Raw genomic sequence first — 18465 nt, forward strand, 5'->3', positions numbered from 1 at the left:
ATGAAAGTCTGCTCTTCTGTGGGCAAACCAGCAATGGCTTAGTAATGGTTCAATATTTCATTAAGTCGTGTAAAAAATAAAAAAAAAGAGAAAAAAAAGAAACATTCTTGGTATTTCCACATGCAAACATGGAAAATGCTTAAAAATATATACAGTACAGTCCTCTTTCAGACTATGTATGTTCCTGACAGTAGATAAAGACAGATGGAGTCCACCTGTGATTATTTACCATGGTGACTGGAGGTTACGCTCAATAGTTAATGAGATGGTATGGTGTGGTGCAGGCTCTAGGCACAGCCTTACTCATACAACAGTGTGCCATATTCTCAGTCCTCATTCAGATTGCCCAGGCATGCAACCTCCCTTCCTCCCATACTTGAGATCTCTGATCTCTTGTGCTTGGATAGGTAAAACATGTCGTTCCATACATTTGTTACATTCATGTCAGATCAGTGATTTATCTGGAAGGGCAGGTTGCATTCTAGAGAATCAGAACTAGAGAATCTGATCATCAGAAATTCCCTCAGAGCGGGAATGTTCTAGAACGGGACCAACTGTCACGCTGGCCGTCACTCCGCCTACACGGCACTGGCCTCCGTCCTCCCCGCCTCCACCAGGAAGCTGAGCTCGTTGCACAGGGTCTCGTGGCGGTACGCCATGCGGATCTGCGCCACGTTCGTCCGGCGGATATCGTTCCCCTCCGGCCCGTCCTTCAGGTAGTTGACGCCGATGAAATGTTTCTTTTCCTGTTGGGAGACGGGGGGGAGAGGGACATGAGTGTGTCTCCCACCTCAGTGGTACAGCATGCTGGAGAAGGTTGCAGACGGTGATCGGGTGGTGGGTGCTGACTTGTGGTCCGTTTGATCAGCTGTCATTGTGGTTAATATAAGATTGATGAGTGATGTCTGGCAACAGAAAGAGGCACTGGTACAGGTGACCTCAGCAAGCTCTCAACAGCTCCTCATCATTCTCACACTGTAACTCCTCCTGGTAGGGGCCCCAGATAGCAAGCGGATCTGGGCCATATATGGGCCGGAACTAAGCCACAAGGGCCAGATCTGGCCTGTATATGGCCCAGATCCGCTTGCTATCTGGGGCAGCAGATGACTGATCCTAAACTACAGTAGTTGGCTAGTTTATGAACTTTTGCCATCTAGTGCTATCTAGATTATAACAGGATTCTTCTGTTCCCACTCTAAAGAACCCGTTAAATGAACGTAGATCCGGGTAGAACCATTTCAACAAACACAGGTTCTAGCTGAAACCACGATGTTTTATCAGAAACTAAAAAGGGTTCTTTGGAGGGTTCTCCCACAGAAGACGACCTAAAACAAATTTGGAAGTATATTAAAGGACTATTTGGGTATTGAACATCATAAGCCCAAATGTCAGACTGTGCACTCCTGAGATATTAGTTGCTAAATACCAAACTAGTCCTGTAACTAACTTTGACAGTATATTACACTTTGTGAAAAAAAATACCTTATAGCATGAATGGTTAACTTCCTGGTGAACCTAGCTAGTTTATCAGTTATGGGAGTTAGCAATGATAATATACAAATTAGGACACAACCAAATGATGTGCCACAGAGTGGTCCTTTGTATCTCCCATGTGCCGTAAAAAACCGTTGAGTGCCCCAAAACTTTGAATGTGGTTTGCTGAGTATGACTGTACCTGGTGAGACAGACCACTCTGAACCACGCTGTTTCTGGCTATTTCACACACGTCACAAGTGCTGAGTTTCCACAGCTGGGCTGCGATGGCGTACTCCTCCATGAGGGCCTCCTACAGCAGAGACACACACACACACACACCATGAACATACCGCTGTCTGGACAGTCTGGAATAATGGCGCCAAAGCCTTGTTTGTGTCAATCTGCAGACACATTTTATTAATTTAGGTACATATTGTGGGTGAAATGTGTCCAATTTGAGTGGTGCTATTTAGAACATTCAGAACTATAAATATAGGTTCAAGCAGGTTACTATGTAAGTAGATAGATAGACATAAGACCCATACCAAAGACCCCAGTATTTCTATGTAGGCCAGAATCCAGTAGCCCCATCGTGACTGAGCAGATGAATAAAGTACTGGGTCACACTCTGACCTTGGTGTAGTGGAACTGCATGGGGTCGTCGGTGGAGAGGGACACACACAGGCCCTTGTGGAGGAACTCCCTGAGAGGGTTCTTGGAGTACTCCAGGAACAGGCTGTTGTTGCTGAGAGGAGACATGGCGATGGGCACCTGGGCCAGGTAGTACAGGTACTGAAGCACTGGACTCTGGGTAATGGACAGATGTGGGCGGTTAGTGGAGTACTCAAACAAATATTCTAGAAAGGCTAAAGAACCAAAGACTTTCTCTGTGGAAAGCTGTGCGCTCGGACAATGCGACTTGTGAGGTGGTGAGAGCTTCTGGGAACTCATTACTTGGAGGACGATTGGTAGTAGTTGGTAGTAGAAACAAAGTACATCCATAACAGTAGCCTACTACGATGACATCACTGTTTCATTTCACTCTGTGTTGTCATTATGTTGTCTACCCAGATAGCAAGCGGATCTGGGCCATAAATGGGCCGGAATTAAGCCACAAGTGCCAGATCTGGCCTGTATATGGCCCTGATCGGATTGCTGTCTGGGTATGGTTTTCATGGCAATGCATCAGCAATGACGTTAAAGGAGTTGACAATTCTGTGTGATATCAGGCTAAAAGGAGATGCTTACTTGGCTAACATTTGGATACTGAATATTACTGTACTACTATCTATTACTATTATACATATAGTATATAAAAAAATATCTTTATCGAGCTAGTAGACGATACTAATGTCAATCCATTAATTTTGTGCTGCTGTTTGATTTTGCTGTGGGGTAACACACAGAGCGCAGTGTGATCTACAGTCAAAGGTCACAGGATCAAGGGTGACATTTCTGACCTTCTTCAGGTTGAGTCCATGGGAGATGTTGTCTGCTGTGAGGAAGGCAGAGACCAGGTGAGTGATGGAGCCAGCCTCGCCACAGTGAGGGCGGAACTGGAAGGTGCTTAGCCCTCGTTCCCTGAGGGACAAGGAGTAGCCAAATTAGTTTAATTATTCCTATCAAACCCATCATAACATAACAAAGGAGAGATAAAGACTGTCACCTAACACCCTGGCCAGTTACACTAAAGACTCAAACTTTCCACTAACCTGATCTGATTTTTTTTTTAAACCAATTCACACAATAGCACTACACAATGATAACCTGTTCTCACATCACACTGTGCTACACCCATGTGTGCCAATGACGACTTGTGTGGGTTAAAGAGAGAGATACAATGGCAGTCAACTAGTTTTCCTCACCGAGGAGGAAGTAGTTGGAGCATGTTCAGGAAGCTTGAGCGTGCCACTACTTACTTGCGCAGGTTGTTGAGCACCATGATGTTGGCATACATGTGGAAGAGGTAGTAGCTATAGGGGGGGTTGTCTTCAGTGGTCCACTCCTCAGGCTTGGGGCTCTTGTAGGAGAACATGTGGTCGCTGTGCTTAGACTCATCATCCACACTGTCGAAGCCCGTCACCTGTAGAGAGGAGAGAGCAGATCACTGTATTCCAAGATTCACTTTATTTCATATTTCCATACGTGTGTCTATTACTCTGGTGGTTGATGTACACCTGATCACTTTAAACCCTATCAATAAGATTATTAAGACCCCACTACAGAACCATTACAGCATATACTGTATTACTGTAATGAGTTGGCTGCTGTAACCTATAACTGACTTTTGCAGAACCAAATCTGAAAATAATTAGCTATAATTAATTTCTCATTCTCTCAAGAGTGTGTGGTTCTCCCCTAACAAATAAGCACACCCTCAAAAGTGTTGAGGCCATAGGTAAATATAATATCAGCATAGGTAAAGGTAATATCAGCATATAGTAGGTAAATGTAATATAAACATAGGTAAATGTAATATTAGTATACAGTAGGTAAATGTAATATCAGCATAGGTACTGTAAATGTACAGTAATATCAGCATAGGTAAATGTAATATCAGCATAGGTAAATGTAATATCAGCATAGGTAAATGTAATCTCAGTCCAGGTCATTCTTTTTTAGGTGCCCGCAAGAAAAATAAACACTCACGTATTTCAGGAACACGTGTATCTCCTTGTGCTTGTGAGGATTGACTGTGGCCTCAAACAGTGGGAGAAAGACGTTCTCCAGTATCTTGGCGAAGTTGGGAACTATCTTCCTTGACTTGAAAATGTCACTGTAAGACAGAAGAGCTGTTAGTTTGTGAAACTCAACAAACATCAGAGGCAAGTTCAAGGTTATTTGTCTCATCACTTTGAAACACTAGTAATGCTAATAGTTACATGCTGCCCTATTAAAACAAGTGTGTTGTGCGCCACATACGCCCATCATTGGTATGATCAAACAAAGGCATAAGAATTTACAGGTCAAAGGCAAATAGTAATCAGTGAAAAAGACTATGGCAGTGGTTAAAATGTAACGTGACACACCCTTACTTAGTCATGACGCACAGATAACAAAAGAATGTTCAGTAGCACATCCAGATAGAGTAGTAGCACCACTGGAAGCTGCCATGTTCTTTATGGTGTTGTATCACTAGCTCACATGAGAACTCAATCAAACTCTAATTCATTTTTTACAACGGAAAGTTTGGATACTTGATTCTGATTGGCTAGCAACCAATTTGTATTAATGCGCCGTCACGAGGCCATTGATAAAATCAAGCGGTAGGCTATGCTTTGCATAGCAACCACTCGCAGCAACCTCGCCTTTTTCGTATCCTATTACAAAAAAACATCAGTCCGACTCCAACACTTCCACACCCCTACCAGCAAAAACGAGTGCTCTGGAGAACTGTTTTAATAACTGCACCATAGCTGGAAATATTCAAATAAACGTGAACAACCCGAATTATGCCTTATGGCTTATGTGAACAAGGCCAACCCAAATAGGTGAGATAGCCTATGTTGCCTGGCAACCATTTAATTCAGAACTATAGCCTATCGCAGAATATTTTGTAAATACTAAAATGATAAGAATGATCAGTAAATAAATGATTGAATGGTACTACTGAGTGTTTTTTGTGAATATATATATGTAGTAACCGTTGTAGAAAAGCAATTGACCACTCGAGGCAGTGGGTTACAGGGGATTTTACCACAGCTACGGGGGTTTTAGGCCCTCCGCTATCACGTCGAGCCTAACAACGCCCCGTAGCTGTGGTAAAATCCCCTGTAACCCACTGCCTCGAGTGGTCAATTGCTTAAGTATTGCTGTATCTTCATGGGACTTCATTGTGGACCTACAGTAGAGGCCCAGAGGAGCAAATCCTTGCCACAAATATTAGAAAGGTACAGAATTTCTCATTATCACAATCAATTCTTGTGAACTTGTCATCTTAACTCATAAATCATGTAGTCATATCATCAGCAGGCATGAAATATCATTCCATTGCTATGCCGATGACACCTAGCTGTACTTAAAAACTGTCCTCTGTCCAAAGTCCCTCTGTTGCCTGCTCATGGCTCAACACCTGCCTTGAGGAGACAAGGGCATGGATGAAGCAAAACGTCCTTCAACTAACTAGCAGCAAAGCGGAGGCTCTATTTGTTGACACCCCTCACCAGGTCCAGCGCTCTAACCCACCTGACCACTGCAGGCCAAACCATCGCTCTCTTCTCCTCAATTACCAACCTCGGTGTCAAGTTTGATCCCTCTCTGGTTTTTAACACCCACATCAAACATCTCTAAAGACATCATTCTACCATCTTAAAAACATTGCCAAACTCCATCCCACCTTCCTTAATCCTGTCTGATGCTGAGAAGAGCCAACCAAGAGCCTCCAAAAGCCCCATTACATCCAGAACAGTGCTGCCAGGATCCTGATGAGAGTGCAGAAATATACCCACATCACCCCTATCCTGGCATCTTTGCACTGTCTCCCTGTCCCCTACAGGACTGAATTCAAAACCCTTCTCCTACTGTAACTTTCAGTTGCACTCATGGTAATTATTCTGCTTTGTTTCTGTGTTTTATCATGTGATATGCATATATATCCTAAAATGATTTACTGGGACACCGAATATACTGTATGGTGGCCTACTACGTAGATAACGAGTCTGAAATTATTTATCTACTCTTTCCTGATAGCGCTATGTTTCTAATGTAAAGTTTATTCTATGCGTAGTGCTCTATAAAATGTCCCTATTTTCCAGGAGTTTGCTCGATTGTCTCGTTGAGAGAGGTCAGGGAAGAATTTTTACAGTTCACCTTCTTTGGCCCTCTGAGTGAACTGTTTTTTTGCTTTCCTCTGGAAAATTAGGGGTAGGATCATTATGTACATTCTCCCCTCTTCCTCTCTGTAAAGCACATTGTGTTGCCTCTGTGTATGAAATGCGCTGTACATAAAGTATAAAACTTGATTTGATTCTTAATGACTTTGTGATTGTTTCAGTACTTTGAGATTCTCTGACAATGAAAATTGCTTTGTAAATAAAATGTATAAATACAATGAATTATCATTGTTATTAACTTTAGACTCCAAGTTGTGTGTAATTTGTTTAGTCTCCTGCAACAATTGAGACAGGACAACATTCCTAGAGCTGTTCCTCCAACACTCACTAGATCCTGGGGACCTGGATGATCCAGCGCATGTTGGGGGAGTGAACCTTGTGCTGAATGAACCAGGAGGCCAGGTTCTCCCACTCGTCTGGGGAGCGCCCATAGATGGAGAGACGGGGCTCGGCATGCTGGTACTTACTCTCCTCCAGCTCGTGAGCCACTTCCTGTGAGAGGAGGAGGACAGCGAGAAGTGGATGATTTCCATGATGAATGGAGAAAAAAACGTTCTCATATCTTAGTGTAAGTGAAGTGTTAAATGCTCTCTATAAGACATGCCACGCAAAATGTCATGATGATATTGATATCTTAAGAAATTATAGTTTCACACGCTGCAAATCATGTTGGCTATGAGCCGGAGGTTTTGGTGATGAGGTGTGAAAACTGTACCTTGATGAGACGTGCAAAGTATTCCCCTTTGATGTAGTTGTCTGATTTGATGTATATCTCTCGCAGTTCGCTGGCTCCCACAGGGTTGTACTTGGAATTGAACTTGTCGAAGCGATGGAACGTTTGTCTTCCCTGAGAGGGGACAGGGAAGAGGAAGGGATTTGTACCTACAGTCAATATAAAACTGTTAACAGACAGTATGTACTGAATATTCATCATGGCGGTATAATAACGCCATCATATCATGATTTTATGCTTTGAAAATTAATATGTTACTAGAGAATAAATAATGATACTAAATGTATTCTAAGATCTTAACAGCTGTAATCTTAGACAATGTTATATCAAAACATTTTGGGGATGTTCTCACAGACTGTACGTCCTAGTCTGTAACCGTAGCTAATGTAGAACCCCAATGTTTGGGGAATGTTCTTACAGCGTGCACATCCAGGGAGTCTACAGTGAGGTCATAGGGGTCCATTTTCAGGGTGTCAAACACCTCTTTGAGGGTGATCTTCTTCCCAGCCTTCTCCAGGACCACGCGGTTGGCCTCGGTCTTGTACGTGGTCTGGATAAACTTCAGCAGATGTTTCTGGTTCATGCAGGCAGCTGCGTGGATGTGTGTGTCCACCTGAGAGCAAGAAACCAGAGACAAATGGCAGTCCATTCAGAGACAAATGGCAGTTAGATGTTAGTACTGTCGGTTCTAAAGGGCTGGTTGAGAAATAAGAGTGTGCAAAATATAGAAGACATTATGTAGCTTGAACATTTGTATCCCTTTTCTGTAACTTTTGAGTGCTTTTTTATTAGGGGCCAAGCACCTAGTTTTCCTATTATTATTTTTCCTCAATGGAAGTCAATGGCAGCACCAATAGCCAACTGGTCGATTTTTATAAAACTTTGCACAGTGGTAGAGGTAATGCCAAGAAGCCATGGACTGGATTTTACATAAATTGGCCAAAGGGGGGCACTATAGCAAACCATTGTAATTGTAAACTTTGAACAGGCATATCACACGCCCTGTTTGAACTAGAGTCATGAAACTTTGCACACATATGTCTCTCCTCACAAAGAACACATTTGCCCAGGAACCTATCATTTCTGGTCATGTCGATTTTCCACCATTTTAAGTTTTTTGAAAAATGCTTAAAATCTATCTCCTCCTAGGAAGTTTCACCAATCTGCATGAAACTTGGCAGACAGCATCTAGGGACCAATATCTAAAGCACCAACCTTCCTGACATTGTAGAAGTCTCTGTGTGGCACACTTTTCAGTTCTTTCATCTCTGCCATCTCGTTCAGCATCTCATGGAGATAGAACTTAGAGAACAGGAAGTTGAGACGTCTGTGGCAGTAGGTCTTCCTATAAGGTCATATGATAAGAATTTATGTTATGAGAGCCATGATGATTGACAGAATGCAAATCACACCGCAGAGAGCTCTGAATAGGGTCTGAATGCACTGTCTTAGAACACTGACCCTGGTGTCACATAGCCTTAACCAACCAAACCAACCTTTAATGTACATTTGCAGAAGTTGCAGACACCATTCTGTTACAAAAACATTACCCCTAATGTCAAAGTTTTGAAATTGCCCAACAGGTGAAGTAAGTGTAAAATACGAACTTAGCAGAACAAACGACTCTGAACAAGAGCACCTCTTTTGTAACTTCTAGGACGACCGTGTGGGACGTTCACTCACGTGGGGCCGTCGGCGATCATGGCGAGGACGTGGCTCATGTCGATGGCGAAGGTTTCCATGTCGGGGTAGGGCAGGCTGCGGGGCTGCTGCTGCTCCAGCGCCTCCGCGTCGTCGTAGACGTACACAATGCCATCCTTCATCTTCAGCTCGTAGTTCAGGTCCTCGGGGATGCCCTCCAGGGTGTAGGGGTCCTCGCCGTCGCGAGGGCTGGGGATGATGTCTGCGGGGTCACAGGAAGACGAACAGGAAGGAGAGTGAAACGACAAGGAAGGGAGAAACAACAGAGAGGTTGAGCATGAGTGACTGGCTTAAGTAGGAAAGATCACTTCTTGGGGTGCTGGGTTAGGCAATAGTCACAAAGTTTATTCTGGAGCGTACCAGTGTGTGGGTTCTACTCTTTTTATCGCGACAGGCTTAGTAGTCATCACTTTTCCACGTTTGTAGTTGTCAAGACCGGATTCCGTGTTCTGATGCTCTCGATCGTCAAAGCAAAATGGATCCGAGAGCTCTTTGACCCATAAATCTTGTCGTCTACAGTATCTCATACACAACCAATCAACAATTTGGTTGGACTGCGAGGTCTTCCCTGTACCTGGTAGGACCTCATCCTCTTCCTTCCACTTCTGGTTCTCGGCGCTGCGGAGGAACTGAGCGGCGGTCCGGGGGAAGCGGTGGTAGGCCAGCCGAGAGTACTTTTCCCTGATAAACAAGGCCTTCAGCAGACTCTTCGCTGCCTGCTCATAGTCCTCCACCGTGATCTTGAGGGAGCAAATACACAGATACAGAACAGAGAAATACAGAACTGGTGACTCCTTAAAAGTACCTTCAAACATTGTTCGCTTTCGTCGTCGTTCGTAACTTTGATCTGGCATTACGCAATTCATGGTACTCTTGTGATTTGTGATGTACACATCCATTCATGATGTCTAATGAAACGACGATTTATGGTATAATACAGTATGTATCTACGGTCAGATATGGTCGATTTTACCCCGGCACAATAGTCTCCGCTGATGGTGACCCTCTGGAATTCTGGATAGCATTCTGGGACACTGGGATCAGGTGTGGTGGGAGATATCATGGGGGACACCAGAGAGAGGGCCCAATCTGTGCCGGCAGGTAACTGCAGACACACAGACTGGGAACGCATCATCCTGAAGCTCTTCTTCCTGCGCGAATGGAACAAAATCCCGGTGGATATTTCGGTCTTAGACTACCAATGTGGGCCAGTTCATCTTTATTTCTCAAAGAAAAGAATACAGTGAGAATACCGAGTTACAATAATCTTAGGTTGGTGAAATATTTGTGAAACAGTATCCATGCATTCATCAGACTAGACTTTTCACAATGAAGGATGCTGAGCACCAACCTCTGGGCACATTGGGTCCAGGCGTTGAGCCCTTCTATCAAGCTACATTGTTGGCAGTCCCCTCAACCTACTCACTTCTTGGCAATCTCGTCGGCGTGCTTCTGCTCGGCCATCTCCTTGAGCAGCTCCCTCTCCTGGTCCTGCTTCAGGCCGATGGGGCAGTCCTCGGGCACGGTGTACATGGAGAGGGTGTCCTTGGTCTCCTCCTCCTTCAGCGCCGAGGCGTACACCCGCTCCGCCAGCAGGCGCACACTCTCGTCCACCTCGCTGAGCGAGAGCTTGGGGAAGTGGCGCGGCATCTCTGGGGGAAGACAGAGAACGGGCGCTCTGGGTGTTAAGAGAGATAAGCAGGATTGATAGAATGCTGTACTGTACGGTAAGATTAAAGATTATTTGTCACATGTAATGTATGGTGTTATGGTGTTACTGTAATGCACGGTGTAATGTACAGTCACAATGAAATGTTGCTGTTGTGGTACTGCACTGTACTGCACTAGAATGGACTTGGCTGGGCTGCACTGTAGGCTACTTTTCAATACCATGATGCAGTACACTTGCCCTTGTTTTTTTTTCCCAATGCACCTATTGTATCCTAACCTTGTTTGTTAGATGCATCAGTCCAGCATGTTCACAACACCTTCAAATTGTAAATGTCTATCTGTGGGTGGACTGAGCATATTTAAACCAAACTCATGTTGCGTGTTATTGGTCATAGGATACATGACAACTTACTGTGGTTAGGGAAAGACTAATATTATCTTAATGTGAGCAGCAAATAAAGGCAATGTGAATGACGTGTGTGTGTGTGGGGGGGGGGGGGGGCGGCATGTATTGCAACAGCTCCGCATAAATCAGTGCAGTAAACATGTCCTCGGTCTGGGGTTCATGAAACTGAGCACCCACTTGTGCTGTGACAGTCTTAATCGGGTTACAGTAAACAGAACCAATCAGCAACTCGGCCCCCCTGGACTGACAGCGTGGCCTATGGCCTTAATGTTAGGGTCACACTTTCAGGAAATGCAGACTACTTGAAGAGGTGAGCTTCATAAACACACAGAGAAACCTGACCAGAGAGTTCTAGACTAACGTCTATGTTGGAACCATACATGTTTTGAGATGGTCTTAAGGAATTACATATTTAAGATTTTCCAATGGGCTACTGAGAAACTGAATAATCATGAATGATGAGAACAGTGATTGAAGTAATGAATATAGGTAGTTTATTTTTTGAGTGAAATTAAGTATGTTGACTGTACTCCTGGTTTGTGGTAATGTCAGGCACAGGCAGCAGTAAAAGTTTGTTGTAAGGTTACTTATGACTTATAACTTATGGTAACTGAAGGGCAGTTGTTGAACATTAACCTCGTACAACCATCCTGATCTTGCTAGAGCTCCCAGGTAATATTTCCTAATGATTATTATTACATGCGGCCTTCGAGGGCTCTTTAAATCACCACATGGCAAGTGACACACACAATTACACACATGAGCGGCGACACATCACACAACACACATATGCAACTTCAGGGGTCACTGGTGGAATTTGTCCTCTGCATTTTCCCATCCAAGCTGTCCTCCTCCAGGGGCAGCCAGGAGCAGTGGGCAGCCTCGTCAGTGGCGCCCGGGGACCAAGCCCAAGTGCTCAGTCCAAGTCCTGGTCAGGGACCGGACTGAAGAGCTTCTGTTCTTCTCTATGTTTTTCGTATTGGGCTCTCGGGAGGAAACCCTTGAGAATACATGGAAAACATGCCAAATCTCCACAGAAAGGCCTGAGAGATAACCCACCTAAGTACCCGACAACCCTGGGGAGAACATCCCCAGTGCTGACATCGTCCCAAGCGGGAATTGAACCCAGGCCCTTCTTGCTGCTAGGCAACAGTGCTAGAGTAAGTACAGTACTGTACCACTGTGCCACTAGGGGAGTATAGTAGTAGATATAGTAGTATATATAGTATACAGTAGTAGAGGTCTCTGGATGTACTGTATTTTGCTTTTGCTTCCGTCTTGTGACTAGATCCAATTCATTCTTCACTTAACTTTGACAGAAAATTAAGGGTTAACTGAATTTGGGGTCCACTTTTACTGTAAAAGGCCATTTTCAAACAGTGTTGTTGTTTGAGAAACCATGGTAATGCTATTCACAGGCCATTACTCTTGGTTCCCATGACCTTTGAGGGTAGACACAGGTTCCATTTCAACTGCCCTTGCATGTTGTGCCCTAGAACTGTACCGCTCTAAAAACAAAGTTGTTATATTTGACAAATGCATACCTCATAAGACAGATATTGAAGTATTGTAGAGACAATGTACTATTGTCTATCCTACACAAGAAGGAATTGATAAAACAACAAAAACAAAGAAGTTCCTCCATTTAAATATTGAGTTCCTGCATTGGGAAACAGCTTTATTTTCAGCAACAGATGCTATTTGGAACATTGTATATTGTGCTTTGGAATTGAGTGAACTAATCCTCTAATCGCACGTGAAGCTGAGTGGTGTACAACAGATGTTTATATTTTTATTTTTTTACAATTAACACTATCTACACTACTAGTTAGGTTGTCAAACAAACCCAACCCTCAGTAAAGTTGCCTAGAAGTAAGATGGACTGATGTGGACAGCCTAATTTCAAGGGTGCAACATCTATATTGATTGTGCTACTGCTGACTCATGAATCTCTATGCTCCAGGTCTGTAGATGCTATATTTCTCATTTTGGCCCAGTCTTTTGATACTGTAGATGAAGGGGTGAAACCTTTTCAGCTGCTATTCAGCCCGGACCTCAATGTGGTTGTGTTCTTGTTTTAATCGTCCTGTCAACACAATCGCTAATAATATCACTGCTCCTGTTATAGCAAAGCATCTGAGAGTAGATCGGTTCACTAGTTGGTCAGTTCACTACTCAGGCTCCTTGGTGACTCGGATATTTCACAAGAATAGAAATGACTCAACACCACAGCATATCAGACATGTTGATACACTGGTGCTGTGTTCCATTTCTATGCTTGTGAAATATAGGGTTTCATGTCTGCACTGAGAGCTGTGCTATTGAGTCTCTCATGTTGACATGAAACCCAATCCATCTGAGAACTTTCAACAATCCAAGCGCCTACAGATAGGACGCTCCCTTGTGGAGACATGGGTTAAGCGCAGAGAATAATTTCAACTCCACATCCTGTGTTGTATGACAAAAGATTCTATTCTATTTTCAGCCTGTTCTTCCATTTGTATGGTGCCTTTAAACAGGCTGCATTCCTAACAGGGTTCCTAGCATGTGTGTAGTGTAACAGCTGGCCAGCGTCATGGACAGACGACCCCAAACCACATCCTGTTTATGACTGTCTGACCCATATTCTGTAGCACGCAACAAGGCTGTCGCCTGTATCGGGTAAGTTTCCATGAGCACAATAACAGAGTGATTTAGTGGATTGTTTTTAGGAATCACTATAACTTTGCACCTGTGGGAAGGTCAATACCGCCACACAATCCCGCAAAATGAGTGTCATCAAACTGTCGACTCACCCTACGTTATTGTTGGTAGTATCTTCCTTTCCTTTGAAAATAGCCCTTTTCAGCATAAACTATTTGGCTTCTGTCAACTAGCTGCATTCAGAAAGTGCCCCATCCACTACATCCTGACCCTCAAAGTGCCCTGAGCCACCGGTATTCGCTGACCCTCACGATCACACATAAAGAACATTACACAACACTCCCATTGTCAGCACGCAACAACAGGTAGCTCTGTCTCTCGCTTACCTTTCACAGCGATTTGGGCCATATGTGGCTTTCAGCCTCGGTTTGACGAGTCTCTACTTCCCAGCAGTGAAGTTGTCAGACTCTGTAGTGAGTCTGAGTGTCTTGTTTTGACTCCCCCAATCACTATTGTGATGCTCAGACTCTGTTTTGACAGACTTTGTGGAGGCACCTTGTGTCTCCTCTACCTTCTTGTTATGTCTAGGTTGGCCAGTGATGTGACCCTGGTCTGTGATGACTCTATTGGTCTGCTGTCACTCTTTGACTCTTTCAAGTCTCTCTCAAACCTTTTACAAGTTCTGCTGGTGTATTTGTCTCACTGTGTCTCTCTGTGGCTACCGCTCAGTGTCTCTCTCTCTCCTGCTTTGCTCTGTTGCTGATCAATCCCATCTGTGTGAGAGCAGCTTGTTGTGGTCTTGAGTATCCCTCTTAACCTCTATTTTAGGGCGCTGGGTGGAGTCATGGTGACGGGGCTGGCATGACACAACTGGCTCTCAGAACACGGGTGAGACAGCATTATCGTTGGCGGAGTGAAACACTCTGACCTCCTAAGCATCACAAGTCTGAAAGGGCAGAGGGTAGTGAAGCAGAGGAAGTCATGCTTACCTAATCAGAATATTACAGACAGAAAGTGCTCTGCCACTGATCTGCTCTCAATGACGCCCTTGTGGTAGGCTAGTTAGATGCTCTACTAAACAGAGAAGTCTGTGTGCATTGACCGTTATGTTAACACTATATGCCCAGAGTCTGACACTGCTGATGGCATGAAAACAACCACAGCATTCACTTTGTTTGCCTGACAGCTGAGCTTAACCAGGTTCTCAGTATCATCCCTCTTAAGAGGCCATTCACAGAAAAAGAGCCGGAGTTCCTGACCGAACAGAATGTGTTTTTATAGAACACTGTGCTACTTAGACAACATTTAATACCCAAAAGAATATGCAACTCACTGGAACAGGGCACACTGTGACAGTAAATAATCTTTTCAAAAGATTACAAAACACCATGTAGGCTACTGTTAAACACAGTCAAGACCAGGAAACCGACTTTGAAGCGCAGAACTGTCAAGAAACCAAAAGGACATGCAAAAACACAAAGCTAAGAGAAAACTGGTTTCAGTGGGGCGTGTGATTTACCTTCTCAGTCGTGCGTCGTTTTGGCTACAGGAGAAGAAGAAGAGTAGGACAGCAGAGGAGCTCTCGGGGGAGTTCTAGTTATTTCTACGTATTTATTTATTTTACAGCTGATGTGTGTCTGACTGCCAGCCTCTATTGGTCTTTCTCTGTTTGCAGGAAAACAACAGGGAGCAGCCCGACCCCTCCTTGTTAAAGCGCTGCACTCCCTGGTACCATACAAGGTCTCCTGCATTCCAGTCCAGTCCTGCCTTTTCCTTCCACTTCCCCATTTCCGGCATGGCTCCTTCCTGCAACAAACCGTCCTCCTGAGGAACTGTATTATATAATGCTTCACACTGTATAATGTAATGGACTAGCCCCTGCAGGACAGGCAATACTGTTTTTTTTAAGTAAAATTCTAGAAAAAAATTGTACTCAAACAGCTAAATGATTTCCTAGCTGCAAATTGTTGAAACTGGTGTCGTGTTGGACTCTGATCTTAGCTTTGAGGCCCATATAAAGAATGTGACAAGGACCTAATTTTATCACCTGAGAAACATTGCCAAGGTGAAACCTTCCCTCTCCCAGACTGATGCTGAAAGACTAATACATGCTTTTATTACGAGCAGGTTGGACTATTGTAATGCTCTCCTGTCTGGCCTACAAAATAGTGTGCTTAGTCAACTCCAGCTGATTCAAAATGCTGCAGTATGTTTTCTTACAAAGACCACTAGTAGGGTTCACATCACACCCGTTTTAAAATCACTACACTGGTTACCTGTCAGTTTTAGAATAGATTTTAAGATGATTTCATTAGTCTATACATGCAAATCCATACATGCACCTAAAAACATGCTTTTGAAATACAGCTTGTAGGTAGATCCTCGGGCACTGAGCTTTTAATGGTTCCTAGAGCCAGGACTAAGAGGCATGGGGAGGCAGCCTTCAGTTCCTATGCCCACAGCCTTTGGAACACCCTGCCCTGAGAATGTCTGAGACCATGGTTAACTTTTAAGCGAGATCTTAAAACATACCTTTTTAATATTGCTTTTTTTAATATAGCATAACTGTACCTGTGTTAATATCTTGAACTGTTCTTAATTTATATTCTCTATTTTTTTTTTTTTTTTTTAACATTTTTACTGTTCCTTTTAAATCTGTTCTCATTGTGTTTACATGATTTATGTTTTTATCCAGCTCTTTTCTTAATGTAAAGCACAATGTGCTACATTCATTTGTATGAATGGCGCTATAGAAATAAAATGACATTGACATTGGCTGTGAGCTGTCCCAGACGAATAGTTAGCAGATATGGGCAATGAGGACACTGTTGTAAATGATAATGCAGAACAATAAGATGACGCAAGAATACTCTTGTAGTTCTCCCATATTTGATCACAATGTGGTGTGAAACATTATGCTGCAGTTGCAAAACCTTTGGAACATCATCCTACTGAAACCTACTTTATGCACAAAAGGTGTTGGCGATGACTCTATATACACATGAACTTACAGGGCAAACCGGTTCTAGCGTGTCTCTGCTGCACCAACACAGGCCTCTATATGGGCAGGAAATGAAAGCCACCAATCAGTGAGAGAGAGATAAGCGAGCCAGTCTTATCTGCCATGACAACTTTGTCATCGAGGCTAGGCTCTGTTGTTTCATCTCATCCCCACAGCAGTGTTTATGAGAGGTGGTCACATGTGTTTCTAAGTCAGAGGACCCCAGTTCAAGACCAGTGTGTGGGTAACCCAAGTTATGGTAAAAGCAATACTGATGAGCGACGCAGTCTGTTATAGTTACTCAGTCAGTGACAAAGGGGTAAGAGGCATATTGAGCTGTTATACTGTACACTACAGCAGCACTGAATGCAAATTAACTGGACTTCCTCTGCTCCCCTAGACAGCTTGTCACACGTGTTTCCTCCCATAAAGAGCCCAGACACCCTGAATTGTATTCACGCAAGCAGGCTTAGATGTTCCGTTTTTAGTTTTTTTTTCTTTTTGTCTGTGCATGTTGTTTTATGTTGTTCTATTCTGCTTAGCCCATACATGTTGTCAACAAACCCCAAGGCCTTGAGTCATCCATGTCATGAGTCCACACATACTGTATGCATGTGTACATCAGAATCACAATCTGGTTTATTTGCCAAGTAAATTTTCACATACGGGGAATTTGACTCAGTGGATGGTGCACAGATGACTTGCATATAAAAATAAGCATCAATCATCATACGTTCAACATAATAAAAAATATTGAAGCAATAAATCATTAGAGGGTGTGGTATTTCACCAATATACCAGGTTATGCTGTGATAGTGAGTTATTGCTTTTATACAACGGTTACATCATCGGGAAAGATTATGTGATAAATATTGACTATTTCAGTGTCTTTTAGCTTGGCTTTTGACATTTGTACTTTGACCTGTACTTGCAACCTTGAACTGTTTGTAATTATAATTATAATAATAATCATTATTATTATTATTATTGTGTATTGTATTTGTTCTGTTGTTATTTATGTATTTGTGTGAACTCCTCAACACTGTAAATGAGGGAAACCTCAGTGCTTTACGAGTATAAATAACGGTTTAAATTAAATTAAATATTGTATATTTTAATCGTAAGAGTCTACACACTAGATCAGGGGTGGCCAATACGTTGAACGTTAGCTAGCTAGAAAGGTAGTAAGCTAGAAAGTAGAATGGTACATAACTAGCTAGTTCACTAGAACGGTAGCTAGCTAGTAGATCTGCAGACTAAATTTGCACCCCTGTGGTCACATTGGTTGTGTGAAATCCACCCTACCCTAGCTGCCCCCAGAGCCGCGCTCTAATCAATACCTTGGACTATAGAAAGCACTAAAGTTGGGCAAAGCTGAGCAATGGGAAAATAATTCTAGAGTAGGCTAGCTCATTAAGTTCAGGAAACAATCATGTTTGTGCTCCACGTAAGCGACTGTTTGTTTGTTAGTATTCCTGCGAGTGTGTGTATGTGTGTGTGTGTATGTGTGTGTGTGTGTGTGTGTAAGGTAGATAGAGTACTGCAGACTAACCTTTCCCAAAGTTGGGGGTGGACTGCTGCTTGGAGAAGTGAGTGTCTTTTCTACTCATCTTCCTGGTACAGTATGTGGGGGGACCAGTAGACTGAACTGCCAGCAACTCTTGGTCTTTTATATAACAGAAAGTTCAACATACAACAACAAAGCAGAACACATTAGCATAACAACACTTCATAGTCATTGAAACTCAAGTCATTGAAATGTCTCATTTGAACACTGTTAAACTGTTATTTGGCAATATTCTATGCTGCTCAAAACATGCTTGCATGCACACACAGAACCAAAAAAGAGTTCTGTCTGGAACATCTTTTCATAGGGCTACAGTTGAGTGTGTGGTTAGAAGAAACAGTAAGGAGAAACACGTTGGTCTTGAGACAGAACAGCTGGTGTCTGTAAGGTGTTATCTTGACTTTTGTTTCCTGTTTTGAAGTTACCAGAGGTGGT

The 18465-nt window shown here is 43.3% G+C and overlaps 1 protein-coding gene across 1 annotated transcript; it reads right to left on the reverse strand.

Moving 5' to 3' along the window:
• Positions 1–458: 458 nt before the first annotated feature.
• On the reverse strand, positions 459–18073 carry ampd3b (adenosine monophosphate deaminase 3b; the record flags this gene model as incomplete). The annotated part of the gene is made up of 15 exons (XM_084451187.1): positions 459–746; positions 1676–1786; positions 2110–2283; positions 2937–3057; positions 3396–3559; positions 4126–4252; positions 6637–6800; positions 7024–7155; positions 7460–7654; positions 8257–8386; positions 8725–8944; positions 9317–9482; positions 9716–9893; positions 10169–10394; positions 18016–18073. 15 exons carry the CDS (start codon positions 18071–18073, stop codon positions 579–581), a joined length of 2334 nt encoding a protein of 777 aa, XP_084307313.1. The 3' UTR covers positions 459–578.
• Positions 18074–18465: the final 392 nt, after the last annotated feature.

The sequence above is a fragment of the Borostomias antarcticus genome, assembly GCF_949987555.1.
Source record: "Borostomias antarcticus genome assembly, chromosome: 16".
Lineage (NCBI taxonomy): Eukaryota > Metazoa > Chordata > Actinopteri > Stomiiformes > Stomiidae > Borostomias > Borostomias antarcticus.